Source organism: Heloderma suspectum, chromosome 2 (genome assembly GCF_057233095.1).
Source record: "Heloderma suspectum isolate Gila_16-S chromosome 2, 16-S_ref, whole genome shotgun sequence".
Classification (NCBI taxonomy): domain Eukaryota; kingdom Metazoa; phylum Chordata; class Lepidosauria; order Squamata; family Helodermatidae; genus Heloderma; species Heloderma suspectum.
In genome coordinates this window covers 346,404,882-346,432,202 of record NC_139459.1, presented here as the reverse complement: position 1 = coordinate 346,432,202, position 27,321 = coordinate 346,404,882, and the positions used below count along the sequence as shown (strand labels likewise).

Here is a 27,321-nt window from a genome sequence, read left to right as displayed (position 1 = left end):
GTACCGTTTTTAATATTGGTCCCTGTGTTATTGTATATTACATTGAAACTTATATTCAAATAAAATACTCTTCATTGGCTTCCGAGCCCTTACTGTGCCCAGCACATATTCCCAGTCCTTACCTTCAAAGCACTCCATGACTTTGCCCCATCCTTTTATTTCTGCCTTTGACTTCCACACTTCCAATTCCTACCAGCCGCTGCTGCCTAAAATCCTGCTTCCCCAAAATGCTCTGTCCTTTCTCCCTTGCTGCTCCCAGTGCCTGTCACCCCCATCCAGCAACTGCATAGCATTACCTCTCTCTCTGTTCCTTCCAAACTCCCCTCCAAGCCACCTTCCCTTCCCTTCCCTTCCCTTCCCTTCCCTTCCCTTCCCTTCCCTTCCCTTCCCTTCCCTTCCCTTCCTTTATGGTAAAGCCTCTGGCTCTCACTCGAAACCAAACTGCTGCCTAAGCACATCCAAACGCCATCTGCTCCTGCTCATTCTTGTCCTTCTCCCATCCCCATCTCTCTCTCTCTCTCTCTTGTCTCCCCCTACTGTTGACATTTAGACTGTAACCTCCTTAAGATTGGGCTCCTTTTTTGTGCGTGCACTTATTTTAATCTGTAAAGTGTCATTTACATTGATGCAGCTACAGAAATAAATAATACCTTTACTATGAGTAAAATAAATGCAATTCCCCCCCCTGCCACCTGGAGGCCTGGGGCCTTGGTGGGGCCTGGGTCCATGGGGACCTGGCCATGAATCTTTGCCGAGAGTCTTTTCCCCAGAGCCCGGAGTGTCCATTGGTGCCAATGGAAGTCCCCGCCCCGTCCCCACCAAGCTTAATTGCCACACAGGGGGCAGTTTTCAAAGGCAGCTTTTCAAGGGTTAACTCTCTGCAGTGAAAATGTCCCGGAAGACTTTTGTATACCGAGGAGATAGTGTGACCTGCTGCAACTGCTTCTTTTATGCCTAAAACTCCTGTGAGACCTTAAAAACCAAGTTTCTTAGGCTTCTTTAAGAGCCTTCTAGCCTCTTGGCCTGACTCCTGGTTTTTCTAACCAGTTAGGATGGTATGGCCTTGGAAGGCAGGGAGGATCTCTTTGGCTGCGGTCCACCTGCTAATTTAACTGAAGATGAAAAAAATGCTTAGACATCATGAGACCATCCCAGCAGGGGTGATTGATCAGGGAGCTGTGAGAGACAGCACATAGCCACGGCAGGATTTGGGTAGATAAGTTCCTCCAGAGCGTCACCCAGGTCAACCTTCGGCACAGACCGGGACCGCAGAGGTGCCGTGCGTTGGCCGCCTGGAGTCTCTCCACTGTCGTTATCTGACAGCAGAATGGCCAAGTAAGGTATTTTGCTTAGTCTTGCTTTATAACATCATATGCTTAACCGTAATACTCTGCCCGCTATAGTTAATAAAGCTTTCTGACTCCTACTCACTTGTGTAGTCATTGCTCTGAATCCAAGACAGCACCTCTCAGCCTTTGGCAAAACACTCAGTTCTTCTCACATGCTGCATTACCACCCCCACCCCAATCTTCCCCTGCATGGCAATTAAGCTTAGGGCAGAAATCTCTATTGGTGTGGGATGATCTCAGTTAGGGTGAAAATGAACTGAAGAATGTATTCTATTTGAGATGATTTAGGGAGGAGCCGTAGCTCAGTGATGGAACCCCTGCTTGGCATGCAGAAGGTCCCAGGTCTGATCCCCGGCTTCTCCAGGTAGGGCTGGAAAAATGCCTGCCTGAAACCCCGGAGAGCCACTGCTGCCAGCCAGTGTCGACAGTACTGGGCTAGATGGACCAGGGTCTGACTCCGTATAAGGCAGCTTCCTACATTCCTATGATTTGCCTCCTGTGAAATGTAAATAAATCCTAGTAGTTATTTCTAAATGTGCATGTATATATATAAATTAGCACATGCAGATTTTATGTAGATTTGTGTCTTATGGTCCTGGACTCCGAATCTTTTAAGTGCCCACAACACCCCTGCTGGAGATCCTCCCTTCTTTGACGTGCAGAAAGTGGCTGCAGTTTTTCTGGGCTGATTCATGCCACCGGTGAGTGTGTGCGTGCATATGACTGCCCAACTGACATAGCCAGCCACACTGAGTTTCTTTTGCTGAAGATACCAGGGATTATACTGGGCAGCCTGCAGGTCACGTGATCTACCATCAGCAGTAAAATGTTGTTGATGCCCTTCATTCCAAAGTGACTTCTCCCCTAGTGAGGGGGCTCCCTGTCCATCCTTATAAGGCGTGGTGGTGTTGTAAATGTGTTTCAGGGTGTGAGGAAGGTAAAGCAGCCTTCCCCAACCACCAGCCATGCTGACTGGAAACAGGGATGTTGGAGGAATCTGCACCAGAATCAAATGAATTTGGATTTCTGTGACTCTGACCCATGGATTCTGCAGTAGACCAGCTTTTCCCAAGTCACACGGATTCCATGGACTTGCGGAGCGGGTTTTTTTACTTTCCCAAATTTTACACAAACTTAGTTGTAGGAAAATACATAAAATTAAAAAACCACTGGCAGAAAATTTCCCCCATATGCTAAAGTGGGGAAATGTGCATTGGGGGAGGGGGGGGGGTTGTGCATTTTCACAAGTGCAAATTTCCGGAAATGCGAATTTCTACAGATGCGAATTTGTTCAAATTTGGGAAATCAGAAAAAATCCAATTCTGTCAATGAGCGGATGATGGAACAAAAAGCACCTGACAATCTATGAAATCCAGATGGAAAGGATTTTACAAAATCCGTACATCCCTAGCTGGAAATGATAGGAGTTGCAGGCCAATACATCCAGAGGGCACGGCTGGGATAAAACATGATATGGCTTTGTCTTATAGGCAGCCTCCTCGTGTCGAGTCAGGATCACTTGCTATTTAGCCTAGGGAGTCCTATGCATTCCAACTGGCAGCAGCCATTGTGGGTCTCCCAGGGAACTTTCTTAGCCCTGTTACCCAAGATCCTTGAAAGGACTGAACTTGGGGCTTTCTGTGTACAACGCAGATGCTCTACCCTCTTTGCTTCTTCCGTCCATAAAAGCATATTGATATTGATATTTATATCCCACCCTTTTCCCTCTTGCAAGGAACCCAAGATGGCTCACATGGTCTTCCTCCTCTCCATTTTATCCTCACAACAACCCTGTGAGGTAGGCTGGGCTGAGAGTCAGTGACGGGCCCAAAGTCACCCGGTGAGCTTCATGGCTGGGTCTCCTGAGTTCCAGTCCGACACTCTAGCCACTATGCCACACTGGCTATGCCAGCCATCCCCAATCGGGTGCCCTCCAGATGCTTTGCGTTACAGCTCCCAGCATGCTGACTGTAGCCGCTAGGAGCTGTAGTCAAAACCATCTGGAGGGCCCCAGTTTGGGGAAGGCTGGCTTATGCCAGAATAAATGTGTTAGTCTTTAAGGTGCCACAAGACTCTTTATTGTTTTTCCTCTTTCGAAGGTGTTTAACCCCAACTGCCCCCCCCCCCCCAATCTGGAATCCTGTTTCTCTTCTCTGACTTGCAGCTGAAGCGGATGCAGGAGCTGGAGCGGCAACGGGACGCCTTGTGGCAAGGGTTGGAAATGGTCAACCGGGCGCGCGACTGGTTTCAGCGCCACCTGCTGGAAGCCCAGAGGTGCCAGAAGCACATGGGAGTGGAGGCAGTAAGTAGTGCCAGTCTGGAGTCAGAAGCCACGGTGCAGCTATTCCGTCTTTCCCTTCGTAGCGGATTTTTTTTGTGGTAAGAAAAAACAGGGAAGGCTTGGGTGAACACGGGAGGTTTACACAGGGAAGACAGCAATGTCTGGAACCCCTGTAAATTTCCTTGAACGCAGGCAATTGAAAGATAAAAGTCTTGTCTGGGAGCCTCTTGGAGAAGGGGTGTGTGTGTGTGTGTGTGTGTGTGTAATGGATATTCAACAGCAGCCAAAAGGGAGCAGGAAGCCAGCTTGGTATATGAGGGCGTGAATGATATGGATTCTGCATTTCCCTGGGGCTAAACAACACAGTTTAGCGGGGCCGCGGTGGCTTAGTGGTTAAGACGCTGAACTGCAGACTGGAAGGTCGGCAGGTCAGCAGTTCGAGACCCGAGTGCTGCATGACAGAGTGAGCTCCCGTCTTCGGTCCCAGCTTCTGCCAACCTAGCAGTTCGAAAGCAAGAAGTTGCAAGTAGATAAATAGGTACCGCCTCAGCGAGAAAGGTAGCAGCGTTCCGTGCACCTCGGTGTTCAGTCATGCCGGCCACATGACCACGGAAGCGTCTTCGGACAGCGCTGGCTCTTCAGCTTAGAAACGGGGATGAGCACCGCACCCTAGAGTCGGACACGACTGGTTGGGGACACCTTTACCTTTAAACAACACAGTATGTTAAATATATAGCTGATCCTCACCAAGTTGTTTACCTTGATGTAAGCATGAATGGGCCTGATCAGGAATGGGAGCACTGCATGTGGATAGGTTGAACACTTCCCACCCAGCCACTCCCCCGCTCCCCATATTCTACACACACACCCTCCAGTGCGAGGAGTAAGACAGAAGGGAAGTCCATTGATGCTAATGGAGTTTTCCCCCCCCTCATTTTTTAGTTTGTGTGGGGCTAGGGTGGAGGTTTAAACCTCCCCTGACTGCATACAGTGGTCCTGAATGGGTCCCCACATGTTTACCCTAAGTTAAACAAAATGGTAAGATCAACTGCGTGCTACATATTTAACACAGCATTTTGTTTAGCCTCGAGAGCACACCCTTTTGCTTGCTAGTGGGATTTGACCATTGTCAGGGGATTCCTGCAGAAAGGGACTGCAAAACGTCACACACGTTGGGGACTCTCCAGCTTGGAAGAGAAGGTAAAGACTAAGGGGGTTGGACTCAATGGCCTTGTAGGCCCCTTCCAACCCTACTACTCTATGGATCTAGAGGTCCCCTTGAACTTGAACTCTTTGAAAAGAGCAGCTTCTCTGAAAAGACCAGTTTCTCTAGGCGACAGTAGCAATTTTAGAGTACATTCTTTTACTTCACTGTCTCTATCCTGTGTACACGTTTGTTTGAACTTTATAGACAGGACTGGGCTGATGCTCAAGATAGCTCTGCCCTGCCATACATTGGAGGATGTGTTTACACAGGGGCCTACCTGCACAGAGAGCCCAATGTTGTTGTTGTTGTTGTTGTTCAGTCGTTCAGTCGTGTCCGACTCTTCGTGACCCCATGGAAGAGCCCAATGTACCTTGACTTAAATAACTTTTAACACATTGGACTATTTGTATCTAGGTTTTGGTTGTTTTGGATTGACTTATGCTGCGGCTCAGGAATAACTTTATGCCCCAGCCTTGTGCCCTCCAGATGTGTTGGACTTCAACTCCTATCAGCTCCAGTCAGCATGGCCAGTGTTCAGAAATGCTGAGAGTTGTAGGCCTAAACACCTGGAGGACAGTGGAGGCTGGTAGCTCTGATGTCAGTGGGGCAGTGAATCCGCTCCGGGTTTCAGCCAGAGCCAGTCAGAACTCTTCGCCCCTTGGATGGCTCCTTTAGAGTTCTGACTGGTTCTGACTGAAAGCCACCAGCCTCCACTGCTGTTGCCTTACTATCAACACCACCATTTTTTTTTTCTCACTGTGGGCCTGGATGGAAGTACCTCTGTAGTGCTTTTCAGAAGGATGTTTCCACACAAAGTCCCTCACAGTCATTTTTACCTTATGTGACACTCTCCCAAGACCCATTTAAAAAAGCCAATAGTGCTATATCCTGCCTTCATGCAACAGATGAACAGCCTTGCTGTTAGGATGTATTTACACAACTCTTTTCCCATCCTTGCCATCAAAAAAAAAAAAATCTGGCTGGGTGTGTGCTCCATCACACGAGAAGTGATGTGTACATCTTCCAAAGAGTTTAGAAATAAATTAAGTCTAAATATAAATTCAGAAAATGGCACAGCATTGCCTAGCTGGGTAGCAAGAGATCGTCTACAAATTTAGAATGTACAAAAAGAGCAGAATGCAATATGACTCACATCTACTCTGTAGCCTTAAAACTTGTTCTTGTTTATGCCATCAGTGTGCATGGTGCTTTACAGAGTCCAAGAGGGCAGTTCCCTGCCCCAAGGAGTTTACAATCTAAAATTGTGGAGGCAGGAGTTAAAACACGGAAAGAATATGAGATGATTTCAGTTACATGTACTTAGTGTGACTGACTAAATCCACACATTTTCATGCAGAGAGTAAAGCCAGGGTGGGCAACTTGGGGCCTGCCAGATGTTGTTGGACTGCAGCTCCCAACAGCCCTAGTTGGCATCGCCAGTAGTGAGGCATGAAGGGAACTGCAGTGCAGCAACATCTGGAGGGCCACAGGTTGCCCATCCATGGAGTAAAGGGTTGTATATTAAATGCAAAACTCCTCTTTTTTTGCTCTCTCTTTTTGAATTGGATACAATGGGATTTCCATACTGAGTTGAGTTTGTTTGTTGCGTGATTGCAGAACTATTTCCCAGATCCTTATGCCAACCAGAGCTGCCTGCTGCTGGCCAAGATCCAGGAACTGAATCTGTGCTTGAAAAATCTGCTCACCTCTCCCGGAAAGGTCAGGCGGATGGAGGGAAATGGGGGATTGGAGGTCTGTGGCTGAGGCAACCCTACCCTGAGGCAAGCTGAAGTGACTGCTTCGGGTGGAAGGCTTTTAAAACTCCCATTAACGGGAAGCAGAAGAGGAAATGGACAGCTCTGACGTGCCAAGTACGAGCTTCATAGCAGGGCTGGCCCAAGACATTTTGCTGCCTGAGGTAAAGGACAAGATGGCGTCCCCTCCCCATTCCATGTACTGAAACCAACTGGACTGGCAGTTGAAGCTTACTTCAGCACGGGTGGTGGGATAGCCTCCTCCTCCGCACCTGAGGGCAGCAAGCTCATTTAGGAGACCCAGGACAGGCGGTGTGACATACGCAGCTCTGTCTTCCAAGAGAGGGGAACAGCCAGGGGCTCAGAAGGAACAGCTGACAGGGCTGCTGCTACTGCCCTCTGGCATGTGCCGCCTGAAGTGGTAACCTCACTCTGCCTAATGGTAGGGCCAGCTCTGCTTCATAGAAATAGGCAGGAGCTGTGCTACTGTGGTAGAGCAGTAGCACAGCTCAATCCATTTAATTAGTTAGGGAACAATCCTATGCATGTTTAGACAGAAAAGTGCTGGCTGGGGCATGCTGGGAGTTGTAGGACTTTTTTCTGGCTGGGGCATGCTGGGAGTTGTAGGACTTTTTTCTGGCTGGGGCATGCTGGGAGTGGTAGGACTTTTTCTGTCTAAACATGCATAGGATTGTTCCCTAACTAACTAAACTAGTACCTAAATCTTGGGAGAGGTAGTTCAACCTTTTAGCATGGGGAGGAAATCACACAATAGCCAGGAAACTATCCAACGATAGGTAGACAGGGGTGTAGAGGAAGCTGGAACCACCTGGTGACATGGGGAAGAGGTCATGCCATTTGGAGAACCCCAGAGAGTTGGATTGGGACCACTGGTGGGCCAGATCTGGACCCCAGGCCTGAGGCTCAACACCCCTGATCCACTGGTGCCAATGAAGGCTTCCTTCCCAATGTAAATGGCAGCTTCAGGAGCGGGACTGTTTTTGTTGGGACCACAGCAGGAGGGAAAGGGTTAGCTCCCCTCTTCTCCAGAGGTCTCCTTCACCACCACCACCACCCCATGCCTGCTATTTACATTACAAAAACCTAACTGTATTTACGCAATTAATGTCCTGTCTAGTTTGGCCCCAAATGGCATGGGTGCGCATAGAATTCTGAGCGCCTCTTGTCAATCTTACCTTGCCCTTAATTTTGAGGGGGTAAGCATTACACGTTATCAAGCAAATGCAACTCAGAATCTTGAATATGTCCCATTTAGACAATGCCCCATCAAATGCATGAAGGTGGCAAGGGTGGGTGAAGTCCCACAGCCCCACTGTGTGTTGGTACACGTTTTGTGAATACATGACTAGGCCTGAAGTTCCACTTGAGCTGCTCCTTCAATGTCCCTTCACTCCTTCCTCCTCCCTGATCGGTTCCCCCAAACCTATCTTGCCTGTCTATTGGACATTGCAAGGCCCCTGCGGGAAGAATGATGCTTAGCAACACTGTTAGAGCTAAATAAAACTCGGGATCGAAGTGGAGGGGAGTCACACTTACAGAATTATATGGGTTTTCCTCTTCTACAGTCTGAGGTTCCACCAGGCAGTTTTGGGGTCCCCCTTTCTTCATCAGGAAAGAAGGAGTTTCACCAGCAAGTAGTCACCGTCCTCAAAGAACAAAACCACCTGCTGATCAAGGTAAAAAACACACACACAAGCTAGTCCTGTGTGTGTGTGTGTGCACGTGCGCATGCGCGCACATGCACGCATGTGTATATGCAATGGAGGGCTTACCTAATTTCGCATTTTCGAAGCAATACATGAACTGAAGCCCAGCTAGGCTTTGAAATTTGCACTTGTCCGAATTTTGCTATGGAAGCCATACAAAAATGTGTGTATTTGTGAAAATAACATTAAAAATTGCTTGCAGAAAATGTATGGGGCAGAACTGTGTGCAAGAATTGCATACAAAAAATACATATTTACAAATGTGTATGAATTTTCATGCAAACTTTTTTTTTAAAGTTTGGGACACATCAAAAGTTTGCAAAAATGAGAAACTGAGCGAAACTGCATGGTTGCCTCAGGCTTGTCCCTGTCATGGGGCAGAATAACACAACCTACTCAGGGCATAGATTTTGGACACCACTAAAGGGTGCCCACCTGACCCCTGAAAATTCCACCCACGTACACCTCTTTAACTCTTGACAAATGGCTACAGTTCTTTTAAGTTCAGGAAACAAAGACTTTAGGGTATGGCCATGACCAAGCCTAATTACTGAACAGCTGCTACGGGGGGCACATGATTTTTTAAATTTAGATTTTTTTTCAAGGAGAGGGAGAGTAGCATTTCCCTGCAATCTAGAACAGGGCCAGGCAAAAGGTAGATCAGGATCTACTGGTAGATCTCTAGGGGATTTGCAGTAGATCAGCCCAGTGGAGACTGGTGGCTCTGATGTCAGGGCAGTGAATCCGGTCGAGGTTTCTGTCAGAGCACCTCGGATAGCTCCTTTAGAGTTCTGACTGAAACCTCAACTGGATTCACTGCCCTGGAATCATAGAATAGTAGGGTTGGAAGGGGCCTACAAGACCATCGAGTCCAACCCCCTACTCAATGCAGGAATCCAAGTCAGAGCATCCCTGACAGATGGCTGTCCAGCCTCGTCTTGAACGCCTCCAGTGTGGGAGAGCCCACCACCTCCCTAGGTAATTGGTTCCATTGTCGTATTGCGCTAACAGTCAGGAAGTTTTTCCTGATGTTCAGCCGGAATCTGGCTTCCTGTAACTTGAGCCCATTATTCCGTGTCCTGCACTCTGGGATGATCAAGAAGAGATCCTGGCCTTCTTCTCTGGGACAACCTTTCAAGTACTTGAAGAGTGCTATCATATCTCCCTTCAGTCTTCTCTTCTCAAGGCTAAACATGCCCAGTTCTTTCAGTCTCTCTTCATAGGGCTTTGTTTCCAGTCCCCTGATCATCTTTGTTGCCCTCCTCTGAATCCTCTCCAGTTTGTCTGCATCCTTCTTAAAGTGTGGTGCCCAGAACTGGACACAGTATTCCAGATGAGGCCTAACCAGTGCTGAGTAGAGGGGAACTAGTACTTCCCAGGATTTGGAAGCTATGCTTCTATTAATGCAGCCCAAAATAGCATTGGCCTTTTTTGCAGCCACATCACATTGTTGGCTCATATTCAGCTTGTGATCGACAACAATTCCAAGATCTTTCTCGCTTGTAGTGTTGTTGAGCCACATATCCCCCATCTTGTAACTGTGCATTTGGTTTCTTTTTCCTAGGTGCAGAACCTAGGACATTTATCCCTATTAAATGTCATTCTGTTGTTTTCTGCCCAGAGCTCCAGCCTATCAAGATCTCTTTGAATTTTGTTTCTGTCTTCCAAAGTATTAGCTATCCCGCCCAATTTTGTGTCATCTGCAAATTTGATCAGCATTCCCTGCACCTCCTCCTCCAAGTCATTAATCAAAATGTTGAAGAGCACTGGGCCCAGGACTGAGCCCTGCGGTACCCCGCTCGTTATCTGCGGTACCCCGCTTGTTATCTGCGGTACCCCTGCTGACATTAGTGCCACCAGGCTCCACTGGATCAGCCTGGGTTTCTGACTCCCAGGGGTTTAAAAATAGCAAGTAAAATTGATTTTTTTAAAAAATCTCTGCCATGACTGGACTTGTAATTGCTTATGTATTTGCCTTGGTGTCTATTACCTGTAAAATATTAATATATATTGGTTGCCTCTGACGAACTCTACTGGGCATCTGTAGTAACTCAAGGTGTAGATTTGTGTTTGTATATACAGTGTATGCCTCATTGGGTGCTGTGGGTAATTGACTCCACGGCCCCCACTCCCATCAATTTGCATCCAGCTCTCGTTAGCGGACTTTGGAGTCAACAAAGCCCAAAGTCTGCCCACACCTGATCTAGAAGCCACATTTTCATATTTAGGAGGGGCTGTGGCTCAGTGGTGGAGCGCCTGCTTTGCAGGCAGAACGTCCCTGGTGTTCAATCCCCAGCATCTCCAGGTAGGGCTGGAAACATTCCTGCCTGAATCTCTGGAGAGCCACTGCCAGTCGGTGTCCACAATGCTTAATAGATGGACTGATGGTCTCAGTTCCTAGATTATCAGCGTGTGCTTCATCATGCATCTATTTTCTGACATTTTCCCCTCAGAGCTTTAAAATTTTAAAATTCAGTCTTTACCCTGGTAGTATCAGGCTGGGCTGGCTCTAGGAGTTTGGGGAACTCTCAAATAAGCTCAGTATGAAAGGTTAGCACAACAAAATGGGGAAGGAGGCACTTGTGGAATAATGGCTATCTTATCATAATACTTTATGTTTGCCTGGCTAACAGGAAGTGTCTGAAAAAAGTGATCGCATTGCCCAGCTGGAGCAAGAAAAAGCAGCTCTTTGCACACAACTTAAAGAGAGCCGGGGTTACAGACCACCCAGCCATAAGGAGTCCACCTTTATCTGACAATCAAGGTCAACTTTTGGTCGACGATGAACATGGTGACGTCACTTTCTTCTCTATCCGCAATGCCTGCGATATCACTTCCTTCTCTGGGCCCAAGACAAACAACCATCTTTCTGGCCAGGAAGGTTACTGTTGGCCTTCTCTTTTATGCCAGTTATGCCTCTGGCAGCAGTTTCACCCCTATAATGTGACTGCAGTACCCTCAATTCTTCAACTGAACATATCACGCCACTTATTAGGAAAGCGTACTTGTTGACTTAATATTTCCTCTCAGTTTGCATAATTGCAAAATTTGTTGGCGAGATACTTTGAGGTGGGGGATTATTGTTAATATGGAAACCTCGGCTATTGAGATTTATGGAAAACAGGAGGTGGAAGGAGATTGGTCTGTAAAGGAAAGCAGCCCCAGCTATGAGACAATGAGGACGAGGCCAAGAATTGTGCTGTTTCGTGACTACCCCTGCTCTGGACAACCTGCTTCAGATGTGTCACTCCAGCTCTGAGGCTGAGAACCTTATTTTCTTAAAACAAATTTTGAACGTTCCGTTAAGATTGAAAATTTCACACCCTGTGGCACAATTGCAGCGATACAAAATTCCAGAACTCAAACCCCTCTTATTCACCAGTATATTTGTACTGATGTCGCTTCCTCCTGTGTGCGGTCTCCTAGACGCTGAGTGATGTCAATCTTTCTGTTCCCACACCAAAAAAAGCAAACAAAAAACAGCAAGGCCTTCCTTCGGAGAGTAAATACGTTAATTCTGTCCTTGGCTGTCAAACAATGTGGTCTTGCCATTGCTAACCGCTTTTAATTTACAAATACTTGGTTGAATTTCTCTTCTTCATCATCACGTCAAGTCAGTGAGGTAAGCTGTTGTTCTGTACCTGTTGGAACCGAGAAGGTGTGCTATCTATGGCGGAGCAAAAAATTGAAATTGGGTAGCACAGGTCCATACCAATCCCTTGTACCCAGTGGCTTAAGCTAGCTCTGTATTTTCTCTCTTTTAGGATGTTATTTCTGTGGACTGAAGACTAATTAAATCAACGTTACACACTTGCAAACAAACCCATACCATATTACAGCTCCTTCTCTAATTCAATTTAATACCATTCTGTTATGTTTCCTCTTTCATTCTTCTCTTTGAAGAGGTCATGTCTGTACTAACGGGGCAGTTCCTGTCATATTAGTTTCTAGGATCCTCAGCTGACAGAACAGCAGTAGCCATGTAGCAAAGAAAACAGAATTACATAAGCACATTGAGCTATGCTGCGCAGACCAATGGCCTCTCTCGTCCAGCATTCTGTTCTCACAGTGGCCAACCAGATGCCCCAATGGGAAGCCCACAAGCAGGACATAAACGCAATAGCCCCCTCCCACTCATGTTCCTCAGCAACTGGTATACTGAGGCATCCTGCCTCCAATACTGGAGGCAATATGTAGCCATCATGACATGCAGTCCTTATGCCTGGTTCTTCTTGGAAACTCCCCCAAAGCAAAAGAGGGTGGCAGGAGCATGACATCTCTGACATCTCCAGTTAAAAGTATCAGGCAGCAAGTGTGATGGGAAAGACCTCTGCTGGGGCGGCTGAGCTGCTGCTGCCAGTCAGAATAGACAATATAGGGTTGGATGGGCAAATAGTCTCACCTGTTATTAGTATGCACCCAACATTCCTATGATACAAGCAAGGAAAGACTTGAAAGACTCCTGCTTCTCTGTGTCCCATGTCTGGGACCCTCTGTAAGTACATACACGTGCTACATACCTCCTTTAGAGTTGCCAGCAATCAGCTATTTTTACCTGCCCATTTAGTATTTTTGCCTCACATTCAGTATTGAGCATTTTGTTAAATAAACCTCAGATTTTAAACTTGAGACCATTGGTTTTTGTATTAGCCTACACTCTGGCTCACTGGCCTTCATCCCCAACTCAACTAAACCTGCCAGGCCCAGTCCACTGGCCAGATATGGTTTGAAATCACATGTTGACACCTTTGATCACCATCTCTCAGTGATGCCAGTAGCCACCCACTGGCTCATGAATGGCTGTTTTTCACTGGAAACCCCCCCAAAGGCTTGAAGAGTGTAACAAGCAACTCCCTACTCTTAAACTGTAGCTGGATGTTGACAGTACCTTAGTCCCTCCACCTTCCCTGCCTTCACCCCATGTCCCCTGACTCCCCCCCCGTCCCTTTTAACTATCTGTATTTATTCTAATATTACCATATACATAAAATGACTGAAATTAATGTGTGATTAAAAAACTAATGTCTTTGAATGCTTTGAGTTATTTAAATCGGCTACTCACCTTCCAAAACTTTCTCTCCTAAAGAAAACACACACACACAAAAAGGTGGTGAGAAAGCTACACCTCACTGCACAATCACTAAATACTTCAGTGGAGTAGGAAGCAAAACACCTTGTTTTAAATTGCAGTTGAGTTTATTGACACCAGGCTAAAAAATTGTTAAAGCATCTTTATCCATTTAAGAAACATCTATATATACATACATATACACACAAAACATTCATCTTGTGCAGCAAAGAGTAAACATCTGGAAATAAAAAAATAATTTGCATAAAAATAGAGAGATTTAGATCAGTAGGCAAAAAAAGTATACAGATCAAATTTATCTGAAAAGGATTGTGGGGAGTGGGAAAAGGTTCACACAAATAGCTCCGGTCTGGGGCAAAATAGGCATCCAGTTTAAGGCCAAGCTGGTCATGACATGAGGCAGCTGTGAGCAGGTCTGATAACATCTTTTTATTTTACTTCAGCAGATGAAGAAGGTTCACTGGCTGAAATTTGCTTTGCCCTACAAGCTGCAATTAGCACTTCCAGTGATGGGGGGAAAGACAGGTGCAGCTGATTTTGAGCAGGGAAACCACATAAGGAACAGATTAAAACACCCCCTCTCCCATCTCTACTTTCATGATCAAAGTAGCAGCTCGTTGTGCCCAATATGAAGAAAGAGAGGGTGGGAGATCTTTCCACAGATCTCCCATGTCACCTGTAGCTTGGCTGAGAAAAGTGAGGACCAAAAACAGGCATTACTCTGAATGTGCGTCCAGCAGCTACATCTTTTTTCAATTTTACTCTAGAGTAGGTGCAGGGTACCCAATCAGGGTCGGGACCCTAGTGTGTGGGGAGATCTGGATTGGAGGCCCTAGAGTGAAAATGAAGACATAGCTGCCACACATTTAAAAACATGCCTGTTTTGGCCCTGACTTATGTAGGTGGGGGATCTGAGCTAGGCTGAGGCCTCTTTTAGAATAAATGCACAGACCATTCTTACTCTCTCTCCCACACTGACCCACCCATTCCCCTTATGATGTGGGGAATGTCTGTGTACAGGATTCAACAGACCTGAAACTACATTCACACTAGAATACATTCTACCCACACACCAAATATCAGCATTAGCCAGTTGTATAGAATCTGCACCCTCATGCAGCTCCCTGAAAGCCGGCGACTCCACGCAACTTGTGTTGAGAGACCAAAAGGTTGCCTTTAAAAGTCATCTCCATGCATCCTTACAATGAGTCTTGTGGGGCAGCATATCAGCTGACAGAGAGGAAATATCAAGAGTGGATCAAAGCAGCTTATGTAGAAAGACTGGGGGATGGAGGGAGTGCAGGATGAGATAGGTAGGCCATGGCAAGGCCTGTAATGAAGGAAGAGGCAGGGCAGGACATTTTCCAGCAGGGGAGGGGTAGAACCATGCCTGTTCTGGCTGGAATTCCCTACAAGTTGGTGCTTCCAGAAAGAACCATACCTATTCTAACAGAAGTTTGTAATGACTCCTTAACCACGAGAAGCCAAACTGACCCTGCTCACCAAGGCAAGAGACTTGAATAACATTAAAAACTGGAGAACCATTTATTTTGGCAAGTGTTCATTATGTGATCCTCACCAAGAGAGCAATAGAGTGGTTAGCTCTCAGGGTATTACTTTTATACCTAAAACTTTCTTCTGGAACCCACAGGGCTCCCAGGAATAGCCTCCCAGGGACTGACGAGAGCCAAATATGCTTAGAAATGTTGTAACCATTAATAAGAGTGTCCCAGAGTACCTGAAGAGGGCATGGAAATGGATCGCTGATCACAACAGCAGGTATCCAAGCAACAAACATTGCCTGTGAAAATTGTTGTATGCAGCCATAGTGAGAAAGTAATTTAGAAAGAGATGGAAAGAGAATGTAATGCAGAAAGTAGAGGAAGTGGTGGGCACAGAAACAGGAGGCAGCAGGAGGAGGACAACCCAGGAAGAGAACCCATGGCTTGTTGTTGGGTTGTGAACTTTGGGTTGCTTGTGGTTAACAACCCATAGTTAAACCATAGTGCAGGGTTTGCACATAATGACAACTCAAAATTCAATGACAACCCACACTCAACCCATACTCTAGGTTGTTGTTACATGTGAACCAGGTCAATAGGTGGTCATTTGAATTAAAGGCACAGAAAAGTTAAGGTATATACACGACACAGAATACTGGTAGCCTGTTGAAAAATGTTGTAAAATATTTAATATATATATTAGGGCTGTGCACCGACAACAATAATCAGTTCAAACCCTGGATTTGGTGGTTCAGAAAATAGCCCAATTCAGTTTGGACTGATTTGCAGGCTAACTGCTTTGATTCCGATCCAATTCTTGATTTGGAAATACAAATCTTCATGCTTCCCATTGAGTATCAATGAAAAGCAACAAATGGCCGTAACGTTTTTTTTTTCTGTTTTTCAGAATTGGATGCAATTTGCAGGCATAGTAGTTCCTCATGAGGGGATTATTTCTGGCAAATTTCAGATAAATGGGTGCAGGGAGATTTGTACAAGAGCAGGTGTTACAGTCTGAAAGTTTCCAAAGAAGGATATGCTTACCCCTATTTTATTGTGGGCAATTGTTATGAAAATGACATACAGCATGGAGGTGGGCCTAGTTAAGACAACTGCAAAATATCAGGATAGATGCAGTACTTTTATACAAGGGGAGTGTTCAAATGTAGGGGTAGATATGTGATTAACCTCCCTTTATCCTCTTCCATGGGTTTTTATTTTGTCAATTTGTATGAAAATGGCATATGTCACAGAGGCTTTGCAAGTTTCTAGACCAGAAACGAGCAAAAAATCAGAAGAACAGGTGCAGGGGCTAAGGACTTACAATGAATGAAAAACAGTTTAAGAATTTTTTTCTGATCACTTGGCACCGTCACAAAGTGCAACAGGACAGTGGTGGATGAAGGATGGACTCTGTATGTGTTTGTATGTACATAGGTGTGTGTGTGTATGTGAATGTGCACACATGCATAAATATATATATGACGGACACGTGTGTGCACATTTTAATCACACCAGCATCACTGGCCTGGCTGTATTACTGTGTCAATAGTGCATCAACAATGGTGCCTTTTTAATATTCTCAGTGCCTACTTTTTAAACTTACAGAATAAAATTGAGATGTTTCTGCATTCTGTGTAGTGTACGCACCATAATTATGTACCACAAATTCCTACCCAACCCCACTGACCACAACATAAGCTGGGACGTACCTCTCCTGCACACTTGAGCCTCTTAGCAGAAGCTGTCCCAAGGCAGAAACAGCTTTGATTCCCATAGGCCACTGGCAAAAGTGATGCGATTGGCAGTGGGTGCTTCCAGACAAGGGAAGAGCCACCAGTGAGAAGGCATTGCACAGCTATTCTGCCCTTTCTTTCTTAATGGATTATCTGCAGTAAGAGAAAAGATGGAAGAAGCACTGGGAAAACACGGGAGGGTTGCAAGTGGAAGATGCCCATGCCTGGACCCCCGTAACATTTCTTGAATGGGGCAGGGGGATGTTGTCATAAAAGCTTCATCTGGAAGCACCTAATGTCTCTATGACTGGAAGGGAATCAACCTCCAATGGCAAGGTCAAAAGATAAAGGAGGTCTGTGCAGAAGCAAAAAGATTAAGGGCTGCAACAGACAAGTAGAGACCGCAGAGATCAACTGAAGGACAAACAATGAAAAGGGTGCAGACAGATGGGTGCGGGCGGAAGGATGCAAGAGAGGTGGATGGCAAGCTCATGCCTCTAATAACCCCAAGGCTAGTAATGCCATTCAGGACTAATAACCCCAAGGCTAGTAATGGCATTCAGGGCATGGAACTCATAGCAGCAAGACGGTGGGTTCAGACCCCACACAAGCCTCTGTGGCACTGGGAACAGTCATACCTGGGCAGTAGGGCACAGGCTTGGCATGCAGATGCCCCGGTTTCAATCCTGCCATCTCAAGTTGTCAGGCTCAAAATGAAAGCACACATACCGGGGAGAGCTGCAGCCTGACAGATCAATAATGCCGAGCCACGTGGACCAATGGTCTGGCTCAATGGACAGCATCTTCATGTGCTCATATAGATATTCTCTCCATATGAAGACCACACATCTTATTATTATTGGCCTATATTTAGCACTACTGTTAAGATCAGATTTAATTGCTACTTAGATCAGGTAAAGGGATGAAATCCTATCCTAGGTTTCCTGCATATTGGCCTCCTGTGAATCTCAGTGTGATCTGTATCAATAGTCCACTCATGGGATCTCATCCGCTGCTTCCACAGGAGCCTAAAGTTCAGGAACTGCCCTTCTGTTCAGCATCCTCACTTGTTAGCCAAGCCCATTCACCTGCTCCACAATAAGTGAAATACCACAACATCCCAGCAGAGGGCAGCCTCTACACTGAGAACTCTTCCCACACCTAGGGATGCGAGAGAATTTCGTTCCACTTTGCAAATCACTCAAAGGCACCCCCTTCACAACCTCGAACGCGAACAGGAGCGCGTGTTCACCCAAAATGTTCGCAAATTCTCAAACTTGCCGTTGCAAAACGCACAACTTTCTCAAAATGCACCACCTTTTGAAAAATGCACAACTTTTCCCGTTCGAACGAACCGAAAAATAGGTTGCAAACAAGAACGGGCGCAAGCCAAACTGAGGTTTGAACTAAAGGTCAGAGAATTTCAATGAGCTCGAGCATCCCTAGTTCTCCCCTCCCTAAGCGCAACGTGGGTCTTACAGTCCAAGCCAGTCCATTGCCACCAGGGCTGTCAATACCCACCCCCAGGCTGTGGTAGTAGCAGCCATGGCCTTCCCAGGAACTTTAGGGGGTGTTGCCACTGCCTTGCCAGGAAGGGCAGCAGGTGGCGCCGTCACTTGGCACCGATACTTCTCCCCAAGCAGGTTGGTGACCACCAGCTCAGCCTGTGGCGAGCAACAGTCCGAGGCATATGTGACCAACTCTGCTGGCCCATCAGCTTGGTGAGGCACCACAGCACCCCCATCCACCTGCACTGAGCGAACACCAGCTTGGTCCCAGATTCGCACAGAAGCCGTCCAACGCTGCCCACGACAACGGGACTCTGGTGGACCACAGGAACCATTTACAGAAGTGACATTGCAGAGCGGGACTGAGAGGTTCTGCACCTGTGGGCAAAGAGGAACAGCAATATATTAGGATATGTCCAGACATAGCCTGTGTGTGGGAAAGGGAGGGGCGATCCTTAACACAAGAGAACCACGGCCTACACATACTCTCCTCACCCATCCCCAGGCGCCATCATGAGAGGTTTACTGGGTTTCCCCAGTGTTGTAGTCCTCAATGATATACTTGCAAAAGCCAGATCCAACATTAGTGCACAGATTTACACTTCAATGCCATCTGAGGTCACTTACAGTTACTGTACAGCTGTTATTAGTTTACTCTCAGCCACCGAGAGTTTTATATAAGAACATAAGAAGAACCCTGCTGGATCAGACCAAAGGTCCATCTAGTCCAGAATTCTGTTCCAACAGTTCCCAAAGAGCTGCTCATGGGAAACCCACAAGCAGGACATGAATGCAACAGCACCCTCCTTCCCCAGCAACTGCCTCTGGTACTGGAGGTAACACATATCCATCAGGACTAGTAGCCATTGATAGCCTTATCCTCCAGGAATTTGTCCAATCCCCTGTTAAAGCCATCCAAATTGGTGGCCATCACTACGTCTTGTGGTAGCGAATTCCATAGTTTAGCTATGCACTGTGTGAAGAAGTATTCCTTTATTATCTGTCTTGAATCTCCCACCAATCAGCTTCATGGGATGACCCATGTTTGTTGTTGTTGTTCAGTTGTTCAGTCGTGTCCGACTCTTCGTAACCCTATGGACCATAGCAGGCCAGGCCTTCCTGTCCTCCGCTCTCTCCCGGAGTGTGCTCAAGTTCATATTCATTGCATCGGTGATGCTATCTAGCCATCTCATTCTCTGCCGTCCCCTTCTCCTTTTGCCTTCAATCTTTCCCAGCATCAGGGTCTTTTCCAGGGAGTTTTCTCTTCGCATTAGGTGGCCAAAATATTTTAGCTTCAGCTTCAGTATCTGTCCTTCCAGTGAGCACTCAGGGTTGATTTCCTTTAGGATGGACTGATTTGACCTCCTTGCAGTCCAGGGGACTTGTAAGAGTCTTCTCCAGCACCACAATTCGAAAGCATCAATTCTTCGGCGCTCAGCCTTCCTGTCCAGCTCTCACAGCCATACGTTGCTACTGGGAAAACCATAGCTTTGATTATATGAACCTTTGTCGGCAAGGTGATGTCTCTGCTTCTTACTATGCTGTCTAGGTTTGCCATAGCTTTCCTCCCAAGGAGCAAGCGTCTTTTAATTTCATGGCTACAGTCACCGTCTGCGGTGATCTTGGAGCCCAAGAAAATAAAATCTGTCACTGTTTCCATTTCTTCCCCGTCTATATGCCAGGAAGTGATGGGGCCAGATGCCATGATCTTAGTTGTTTTAATGTCGAGTTTCAGACCAGCTTTTGCACTCTCCACTTTCACCCTCAACAAGAGGCTCTTTAGATCCGCTTCGCTTTCTGCCATAAGGGTGGTATCGTCTGCGTATCTGAGGTTGTTGATAATTCTCCTGGCAATCTTAATTCCAACCTGTGATTCATCCAACTCGGTGTTTCTCATGATGTACTCTGCATATAAATTAAATAAGCAGGGCGACAATATACAGCCTTGTCGTACTCCTTTCCCAATTTTGAACCAATCGGTTGTTCCATGTCTGGTTCTTACTGTTGCTTCTTGACCCTCGTACAGGTTTCTCAGGAGACAGGTAAGGTGGTCTGGTACTCCCATCTCTTTCAGAATTTGCCACAGTTTGTTGTGATCCACAGAATCAAAGGCTTTAGTGTAGTCAATGAAGCAGAAATAGACGTTTTTCTGGAATTCTCTTGCTTTCTCCATGATCCAGCGAAAGTTGGCGATTTGATCTCTAGTTCCTCTGCCTCTTCGAAACCCCGCTTGTACTTCTGGTAGTTCTCAGTTCACATGCTGCTGAAGCCTAGCTTGTAGGATTTTGAGCATCACCTTTCTGGCATGTGAAATAAGCGCAATTGTGCGGTAGTTTGAACACTCTTTGGCGTTGCCCTTCTTTGGAATTGGAATGTAAACAGACCTTTTCCAGTCTTGTGGCCACTTTTGAGTGTTCCAAATTTGTTGGCATATTGAGTGCAGCACTTTAACAGCATCATCTTTTAGGATTTTAAATAGCTCAGCTGAAATACTGTCATCTCCGCTAGCTTTGTTGTTACTAATGCTTCCAAAGGCACACTTGACTTCACTCTCTAGGATGTCCGGCTCAAGTTCAGTGACCGCACTCTCATGGCTATCAGGGACATTAAGATCTTTCCTGTATAGTTCTTCTGTGTATTCTTGCCACCTCTTCTTAATCTCATCTGCTTCTGTTAGGTCCCTGCCTTCTTTGTCCTTTATCATGCCTGTCTTTGCACAAAACGTTCCCTTGAGATCTCCAATTTTCTTGAAAAGATCTCTAGTCTTTCCCATTCTATTATTTTCCTCGATTTCTTTGCATTGTTCATTTAAGAAGGCCTTCTTGTCTCTCCTTGCTATTCTCTGGAAATCTGCATTCAGTTGGGTATATCTTCCCCTTTCTCCCTTGCTTTTCGCTTCCCTTCTTTCCTCAGCTATTTGTAAAGCCTCATCAGACAGCCACTTTGCTTTCTTGCATTTCTTTTTCTTTGGGATGGATTTCGTTGCTGCCTCCTGAACAATGTTACGGACCTCCGTCCATAGTTCCTCAGGCACTCTGTCTATCAGGTCTAATCCCTTCAATCTATTCCTCACCTCCACTGTATATTCATAAGGGATATGATTTAGGTCATACCTGAATGGTTTAGTGGTTTTCCCTACATTCTTCAATTTAAGCTGAAATTTTGCAATAAGCTCATGATCTGAGCCACAGTCAGCTCCAGGTCTTGTTTTGACTGACTGTACAGAGCTTCTCCATCTTTGGCTGCAAAGGACATAATCAATCTGATTTCGATATTGACCATCTGGTGATGTCCATGTGTAGAGTCGCCTCTTGTGCTGTTGGAAAAGAGTGTTTGCTATGATCAGCGTGTTCTTTTGGCAAAACTCTATTAGCCTTTGTCCTGCTTCAGTTTGTACACCAAGGCCATGCTTGCCTATTATCCCGGTGATTTCTTGACTTCCTACTTTAGCATTCCAATCCCCTCTTATGAAGAGGACATCTTTTTGTGGTGTTAGTTGTAGAAGGTGTTGTAGGTCTTCATAGAACCGATCAACCTCAGCTTCTTCCGCATCAGTGGTTGGGGCATAGACTTGAATTACTGTGATGTTGAATGGTTTGCCTTGGATTCGTACTGAGATCATTCTATCATTTTTGAGATTGTACCGCAGTACTGCTTTTCCCACCCTTTTGTTGACTATGAGTGCTACTCCATTTCTTCTATGGGATTCTTGCCCACAGTAGTAGATATAATGGTCACCTGAATTAAATTTGCCCATGCCTGTCCATTTTAGTTCGCTGATTCCCAAGATGTCGATGTTCAATCTTGCCATCTCATGTTTGACCACCTCCAGCTTACCTTGATTCACTGATCTGACATTCCAGGTTCCTAAACAATATTGTTCTTTACAGCATCGGACTTTCTTTTCACCACCAGACACATCCACAGCTGAGTGTCCTTTCGGCTTTGGCCCAGCCGCTTCACTCTTTCTGGCACTACTTGGAAATTCCCTCTGCTCTTCCCCAGTAGTATATTGGACACCTTCCGACCTGAGGGGCTCATCTTCCGGCGTCATCTCTTTTAGCCTTGTGATATGTTCCATGGGGTTTTCTTGGCAGGAATACTGGAGTGGGTTGCCATTTCCTTCTGCATGACCCATGAAGCCTATATAAAATAGGCAGGGCATAAAATGCTTAACTCAATAATTTTTTAAGACACACACTATAGCAGTCTGGCCATGATGGTCTAGGCTTTGGTAACCTCTCAATTGGGTTACTGTAATGTGTTGTACATGGTGCATGGAAGCGTCAAAATGGTGCAGAATGTGGATGCTAGAATTTTAGCTGGTACAGCCAGATGGCAGGATATTGTACTGGTTCTTAAAAAGTTAACATTGGCTGCCTATTTGCTTCCAAGTCCCTTGCAAAGCCATAAATGGCTGGGGACCCAAATACCTGAAGGAGCATCTCTCCCTGCACCAACCTGCCTGCATCTTAAAATCTTCAGGGGAGGCTCTTCTTCAGGTTCCATTGCCAGAGGAAGCTTGTGTAGAAACTGGACAGAGCGCCTTCCCTGGGGTCATGCCCTGTCTCTGGAATGCCTTTGCTATGGAAGCTCAACTGGTGCCAATGCTGCTATCGTGTCAGCAGCAGGTTAAAACTTATTTGCCCTGGAATTTTAAAGTGTTGTTCTAGGAGTTTATATTTAGATTGGTCTGCTATTTTTATGCCCCTGATTTGTTTTTAATGTGATGTTGTTTTGTGGTTTTATTGAATTCTATTGTGGCATATCTTGGTATTTAAGCTTCCTAGGCTATCCTAGGATGAAGAGTGAGTTAAGAAAAAAGTTAAGAAATGTCTACAGCCAAGGACAGTTAAGAACACACACACACACACACACACACTTACTTACGCCTCCCCCCGCCCCCATTGAAGAAACAGGGTCAGGAGTATTTCACTCTGGGATTAATTTCTCAGACACGTTTGGTTCGAACACAACAAACAAACAGAACCCAGGAACTGGTTCGTTATACAGGAATCAAGGAGCTGCTTTAGACCAAGTCAGGGTGCAATCCTAAACTCACCAGGTTGTAAGTTTACTTCTGAGTAAACATGCATAACTGACTTATGGAATTCACTGCTGCAAGGTGCAATGATGGACACTAGCTTAGATGGTTTTAAACAACACAAAAAACCTGAAAGGGTTAGGAAAAAAACTCACGGAGGCTTGGTCTATGACAGGCAGAAATGGAACCTCTAAACTCACAGGCAGTATTGCTGATGCTGTGGGACAAGCAGCTGGTGACAGCTTATCACCATTTCACCCAGACTGTACATTTTGCAGCAGAATCTATTTCGTCACTGTTGGAGCCAGAGCACTAGATGACATGGCATTTTAAAGATTTTAGAAGAGAGTTGGTTCCCAGAACAAGTGTATAGAGGTGGATGTTCTGTTCTGGTCAAAGAACAGAAAGCAGAGAGTAGGAATAAATGGTAAATTCCCCCAATGGAGGGAGGTAAATAGTGGAGTCCCACAGGGATCTGTATTAGGACCAATGCTTTTCAACCTGTTCATAAATGATCTGAAATTAGGAGTGAGCAGTGAAGTGGCCAAGTTTGCTGATGACACCAAATTATTTAGGGTGATTAAAACAAAAAGGGATTGTGAAGAGCTCCAAAAGGATCTCTCCAAACTGGGAGAGTGGGCATCTAAATGGCAAATGCGGGCGGTTCAACGTAAGCTAGTGTACAGGGATGCACGTTGGGGCAAAAAATCCCAACTTCAAGTATAGCCTGATGGGATCTGAGCTAGCAGTGACCGACCAGGAAAGAGATCTTGGGGTTGTGGTGGACAGCTCAATGAAGATGTCAACCCCAGTGTGCGGCTGCTGTAAAAAAGGCAAACTCCATGTTAGGCATAATTAGAAAAGGGACTGAGAGTAAAACTGCCCATATCATACTGCCCCTATACAAATCTATGGTATATATGGTGTGTATGTATGTGTGTGTGTGTGTGTGTGTGTGTGTGTGTGTATATATACACACACACAAATCTATACAAATATATTGAGAGCCAATGTGGTGTAGTGGCTAGCGTGTTTGACTAGGGAGCCAGGAGATCTGGGTTCTAGTCCCCAGTTGGCCTTGGAAGCTCACTGGGTGACTTTGGGCCAGTCACAGACTCTCAGCCCAACCTACCTCACAGGGTTGTTGTTGTGAGGATAAAATGGAGGAGGAGGATTATGTATGCCGCCTTGGGTTCCTTAAGGAGGAAAAAAGGCAGGATATAAATGTAAAGGTAATAAATAATAAATAAATATGGTGTGACCACACTTGGAATAGTGTGTACAATTCTGGTCACCACACCTAAAAAAAGATACTGTGGAGCTGGAAAAAGTGCAGAAAAGGGCAACTAAAATGATCAAGGGACTGGAGCAAAAGGAGGGTAAGGGGAGACATGATAGAGGTGTACAAAATTATGCATGGTATGGAGAATGTGGGTGAGGAGACATTTTTTCTCCCTCTCTCCAAATACTAGAACCTATGAAGTCATCCTATGAAGCTGATTGGTGGGAGATTCAGGACAGAGAAAATGAAGGACTTCTTCACACAGCGCACAGTTCAACTGTGGAATTTGCTACCACAACATGTAGAGAGGGCCACGAATTTGGATGGCTTTAAAAGGGGGTGGGAGGAAAATTCCTGGAGGAAAAGGCTAGCAATGACTACTAGTCCTGATGGCTTATGTGGTACCTTCAGTACCAGAGGCAGTGAGCCTATGTACACCAGTTACTGGGGAAAACAGGTGGGGAGGGTGCTGTTGCACTCATGCCCTTCTTGTGGGTTCCTGGTCGACAGCTGGTTGTCGACTGTGTGAACAGAATGCTGGACTAGATGGACCCTTGGTCTGATGCAGCAGGGCTCTCCTTATGTTCTTATGTCCTTATGATGCAGGGAAAAAGGTGGAAAAGGCACAGAAAACCATGGCCCATACTCCTCTGACTGATGTGAACAAATAACTTCCCAAACTCTTCAACGGGTGCCCTCGTCAAGTGTTCCCCTCCCCCCCACAAGCAGGTTCCTTCCCCCCAAGACTCACCAGAGGTAGAGGCATCACAAGCAGATGGACATGGGCAAAGCTGGGATCCCCAGCTGGCTGAAGGGTGATGGCCTGCAGGGTTATGGTAATCACAGAGCCAGGAGCAGCAGTACCAGGTACATTCAGGGAGATCTGTCCTGTTGCCGTCTGGTTAGGGCTTAATTGTAGTCTTCAGAGAAGGAGGGGGAAGTTACAAGACAACAATTTTGATGGATGGCCTGAGGAAAACATAGCCTTGCGGCAGCTGCATGTTTCCCCTACAAGCCACTTGAAGCACTCCACAAGGACTTGCCAGAACCCAAACTTTCGCTGGTTAGAAAGAGTAGTTATTATTAACCCTTCTGGGTGTCTCATCCCAAGTTAGACTCCTGGTCCATCTAGCTCAGTAATGACTACACTAACTGGCAACAGCTCTCTGGTTTTTCAGACAGGGGTCTTTCCCAGACCTACCTGGAGATGCTGGGGATGGAAGCTGGGACCTTCTGCATGCAAAACAGGCATCCCACCACTGAGCTATGGCCCCTCCCAAACACAGGGGTGTGTGGAAGAGGCCAGATAGCCATGTGTTGACTTTCAAAGGCCCCAAGAATTGGGAAATGTCTCTATGTCCCAGGACTATGATCTGAAGGCACCCGACACAGCAAACTTGCTGAAGCTAAGCAGGTCTGGGTCTGGTCAGTGCCTGGAAGGGAGACCACCTCAGAACTCCATGTATGCTACCTTGAGTTCCACAGAAGAAAGGCAGAATTATACTACTACATGCATCACTATTGCCCCTCAGTGCATGCTTCACATAGACTGTCTGCCTTCATTGAAGTTAGCCATATACTGTGCCTAGTTTGCAGTGCAACTGTGCAAAATGCACAGTCCCATCTGCGAGGCAGGGGAAGGAAGACTACAGCATGCCAAAACATTGGTGCATCCCAATTTTGCTTATTCATCAGAATTACCTGGACCTGGAGATGCCGGCTGGAAACTGCGGAACACTGAGCACTTTCAAAACATACTGCTTGGATGAGCCAGGATTTGTCACCTTCCAGGTGATGGAAACAGGCTTCCCTGGGAACACAGGAGTGTCTCTGCTCAGCTGGAACAAACCAGGGTGCAGGTTATAGAACTTTGGCTGGATTCAGAGTTTGCAAAGTGAGAGCTCCCTGAAAAGGCATGAGCATCCACAGGTAGATGTGTTGAGGCACGTGCTAGAAACTGTCACTTTATAAAACAGCAGGAAGCCCGGACTAACACTCCCTGCACCAAGCTGGAGTCCTTACTTGGGAGTAGATCAGGGCCTGTGCCAGGTTGGAGATTTTAAAGCACAGCATGGGCAGGTGGGAGAAAGAGGGAAACCCACCCCCTGCTATGAAATCAAGGAAGGCAAAGGAGGAGATTGCACTCATCAAGATGATAAAACAGTCAGAAAGAGCAAGCACTTGAGCAGGTGAATGGAACGATTCTTAAGAGATGTTAAGACGAAAACAGCATGATTTTGCAAGAGCAAAAATATGAGAGGGGAGAAGGAGAGAGATGAATCAATATTTAACCATGCTTCCTTTTCTCTTTTTAAGAAGTGTTTTTTTTCTCCTGGTGGGGGTTACTTCTGGTCACAAGGCCGCACTGGGAGAAAAATAGCTTCTAAAGAAGAGTTTTAGGAGCGGGGAGGGCATGAGCAAAAGAAGAGTTCAGCTGAGCTTTAAAAACACACACACAAAAACCCTCTTCCCCACCTTCCCCAACCTGGTGCCCTCCAGATGTGTTGGACATGCTGTCTAGGGAAGATGGAAGATGTAGTCCAACACATCCGGAAAGCACCAGGGTGGGGAAGACTCTTCCAGACCACAATTTGGCCAAATCAGTTGCAACCATGTCAAAATCTCACTATGTATAACATTCTACCCTAACAATAGCTCTAGTTTCTTTACCCTGATCTCATCTATGCACCTTGATTTTTTGGACTTGGTCATGGCTTCTACTCATGACCTCAGGAGGGCCGCTTTCCAATGCAGCCAGGCTTATTAGGGCCTTTAGAAGCACCTTATGCTTCTAAAGCATAAGGTCTGAAGGTCTGTCTCCCCGTGAGGTAATGAGCTTTTT

At 46.1% G+C, this 27,321-nt stretch overlaps 2 protein-coding genes across 6 annotated transcripts in view; one reads left to right on the top strand and one right to left on the bottom strand.

Moving 5' to 3' along the window:
• The window catches only part of SAPCD1 (suppressor APC domain containing 1), a 35,115-nt gene extending 22,278 nt beyond the window's left edge, over nucleotides 1–12,837 (top strand). The window contains exons 3-6 of the mRNA XM_084840877.1: nucleotides 3,514–3,651; nucleotides 6,455–6,556; nucleotides 8,178–8,288; nucleotides 10,952–12,837. Coding sequence (XP_084697003.1) covers nucleotides 3,514–3,651; nucleotides 6,455–6,556; nucleotides 8,178–8,288; nucleotides 10,952–11,074 — 474 coding nt within the window. The 3' untranslated portion in view covers nucleotides 11,075–12,837. The remainder of the gene's footprint in view (nucleotides 1–3,513; nucleotides 3,652–6,454; nucleotides 6,557–8,177; nucleotides 8,289–10,951) is intronic.
• Nucleotides 12,838–13,492: 655 nt separating this feature from the next.
• VWA7 (von Willebrand factor A domain containing 7) overlaps nucleotides 13,493–27,321 on the bottom strand; it is a 54,499-nt gene continuing 40,670 nt past the window's right edge. Inside the window, exons 15-19 of one of the 5 annotated variants that reach the window (XR_014788621.1) lie at nucleotides 26,181–26,317; nucleotides 25,231–25,399; nucleotides 18,394–18,531; nucleotides 16,622–16,798; nucleotides 13,493–13,627 (exon numbers count right to left, since the gene is read on the bottom strand). Coding sequence is in view for 3 of the 5 variants with exons in the window: in XM_084840874.1 (XP_084697000.1) it covers nucleotides 18,121–18,531; nucleotides 25,231–25,399; nucleotides 26,181–26,317 (717 nt within the window). In the remaining 2 variants the exon portion in view is untranslated. Of the gene's footprint in view, nucleotides 18,532–25,230; nucleotides 25,400–26,171; nucleotides 26,318–27,321 lie in introns of those variants that run through there. The other 4 variants (XM_084840873.1, XM_084840874.1, XR_014788622.1 and 1 more) reach the window with 4 other exon arrangements.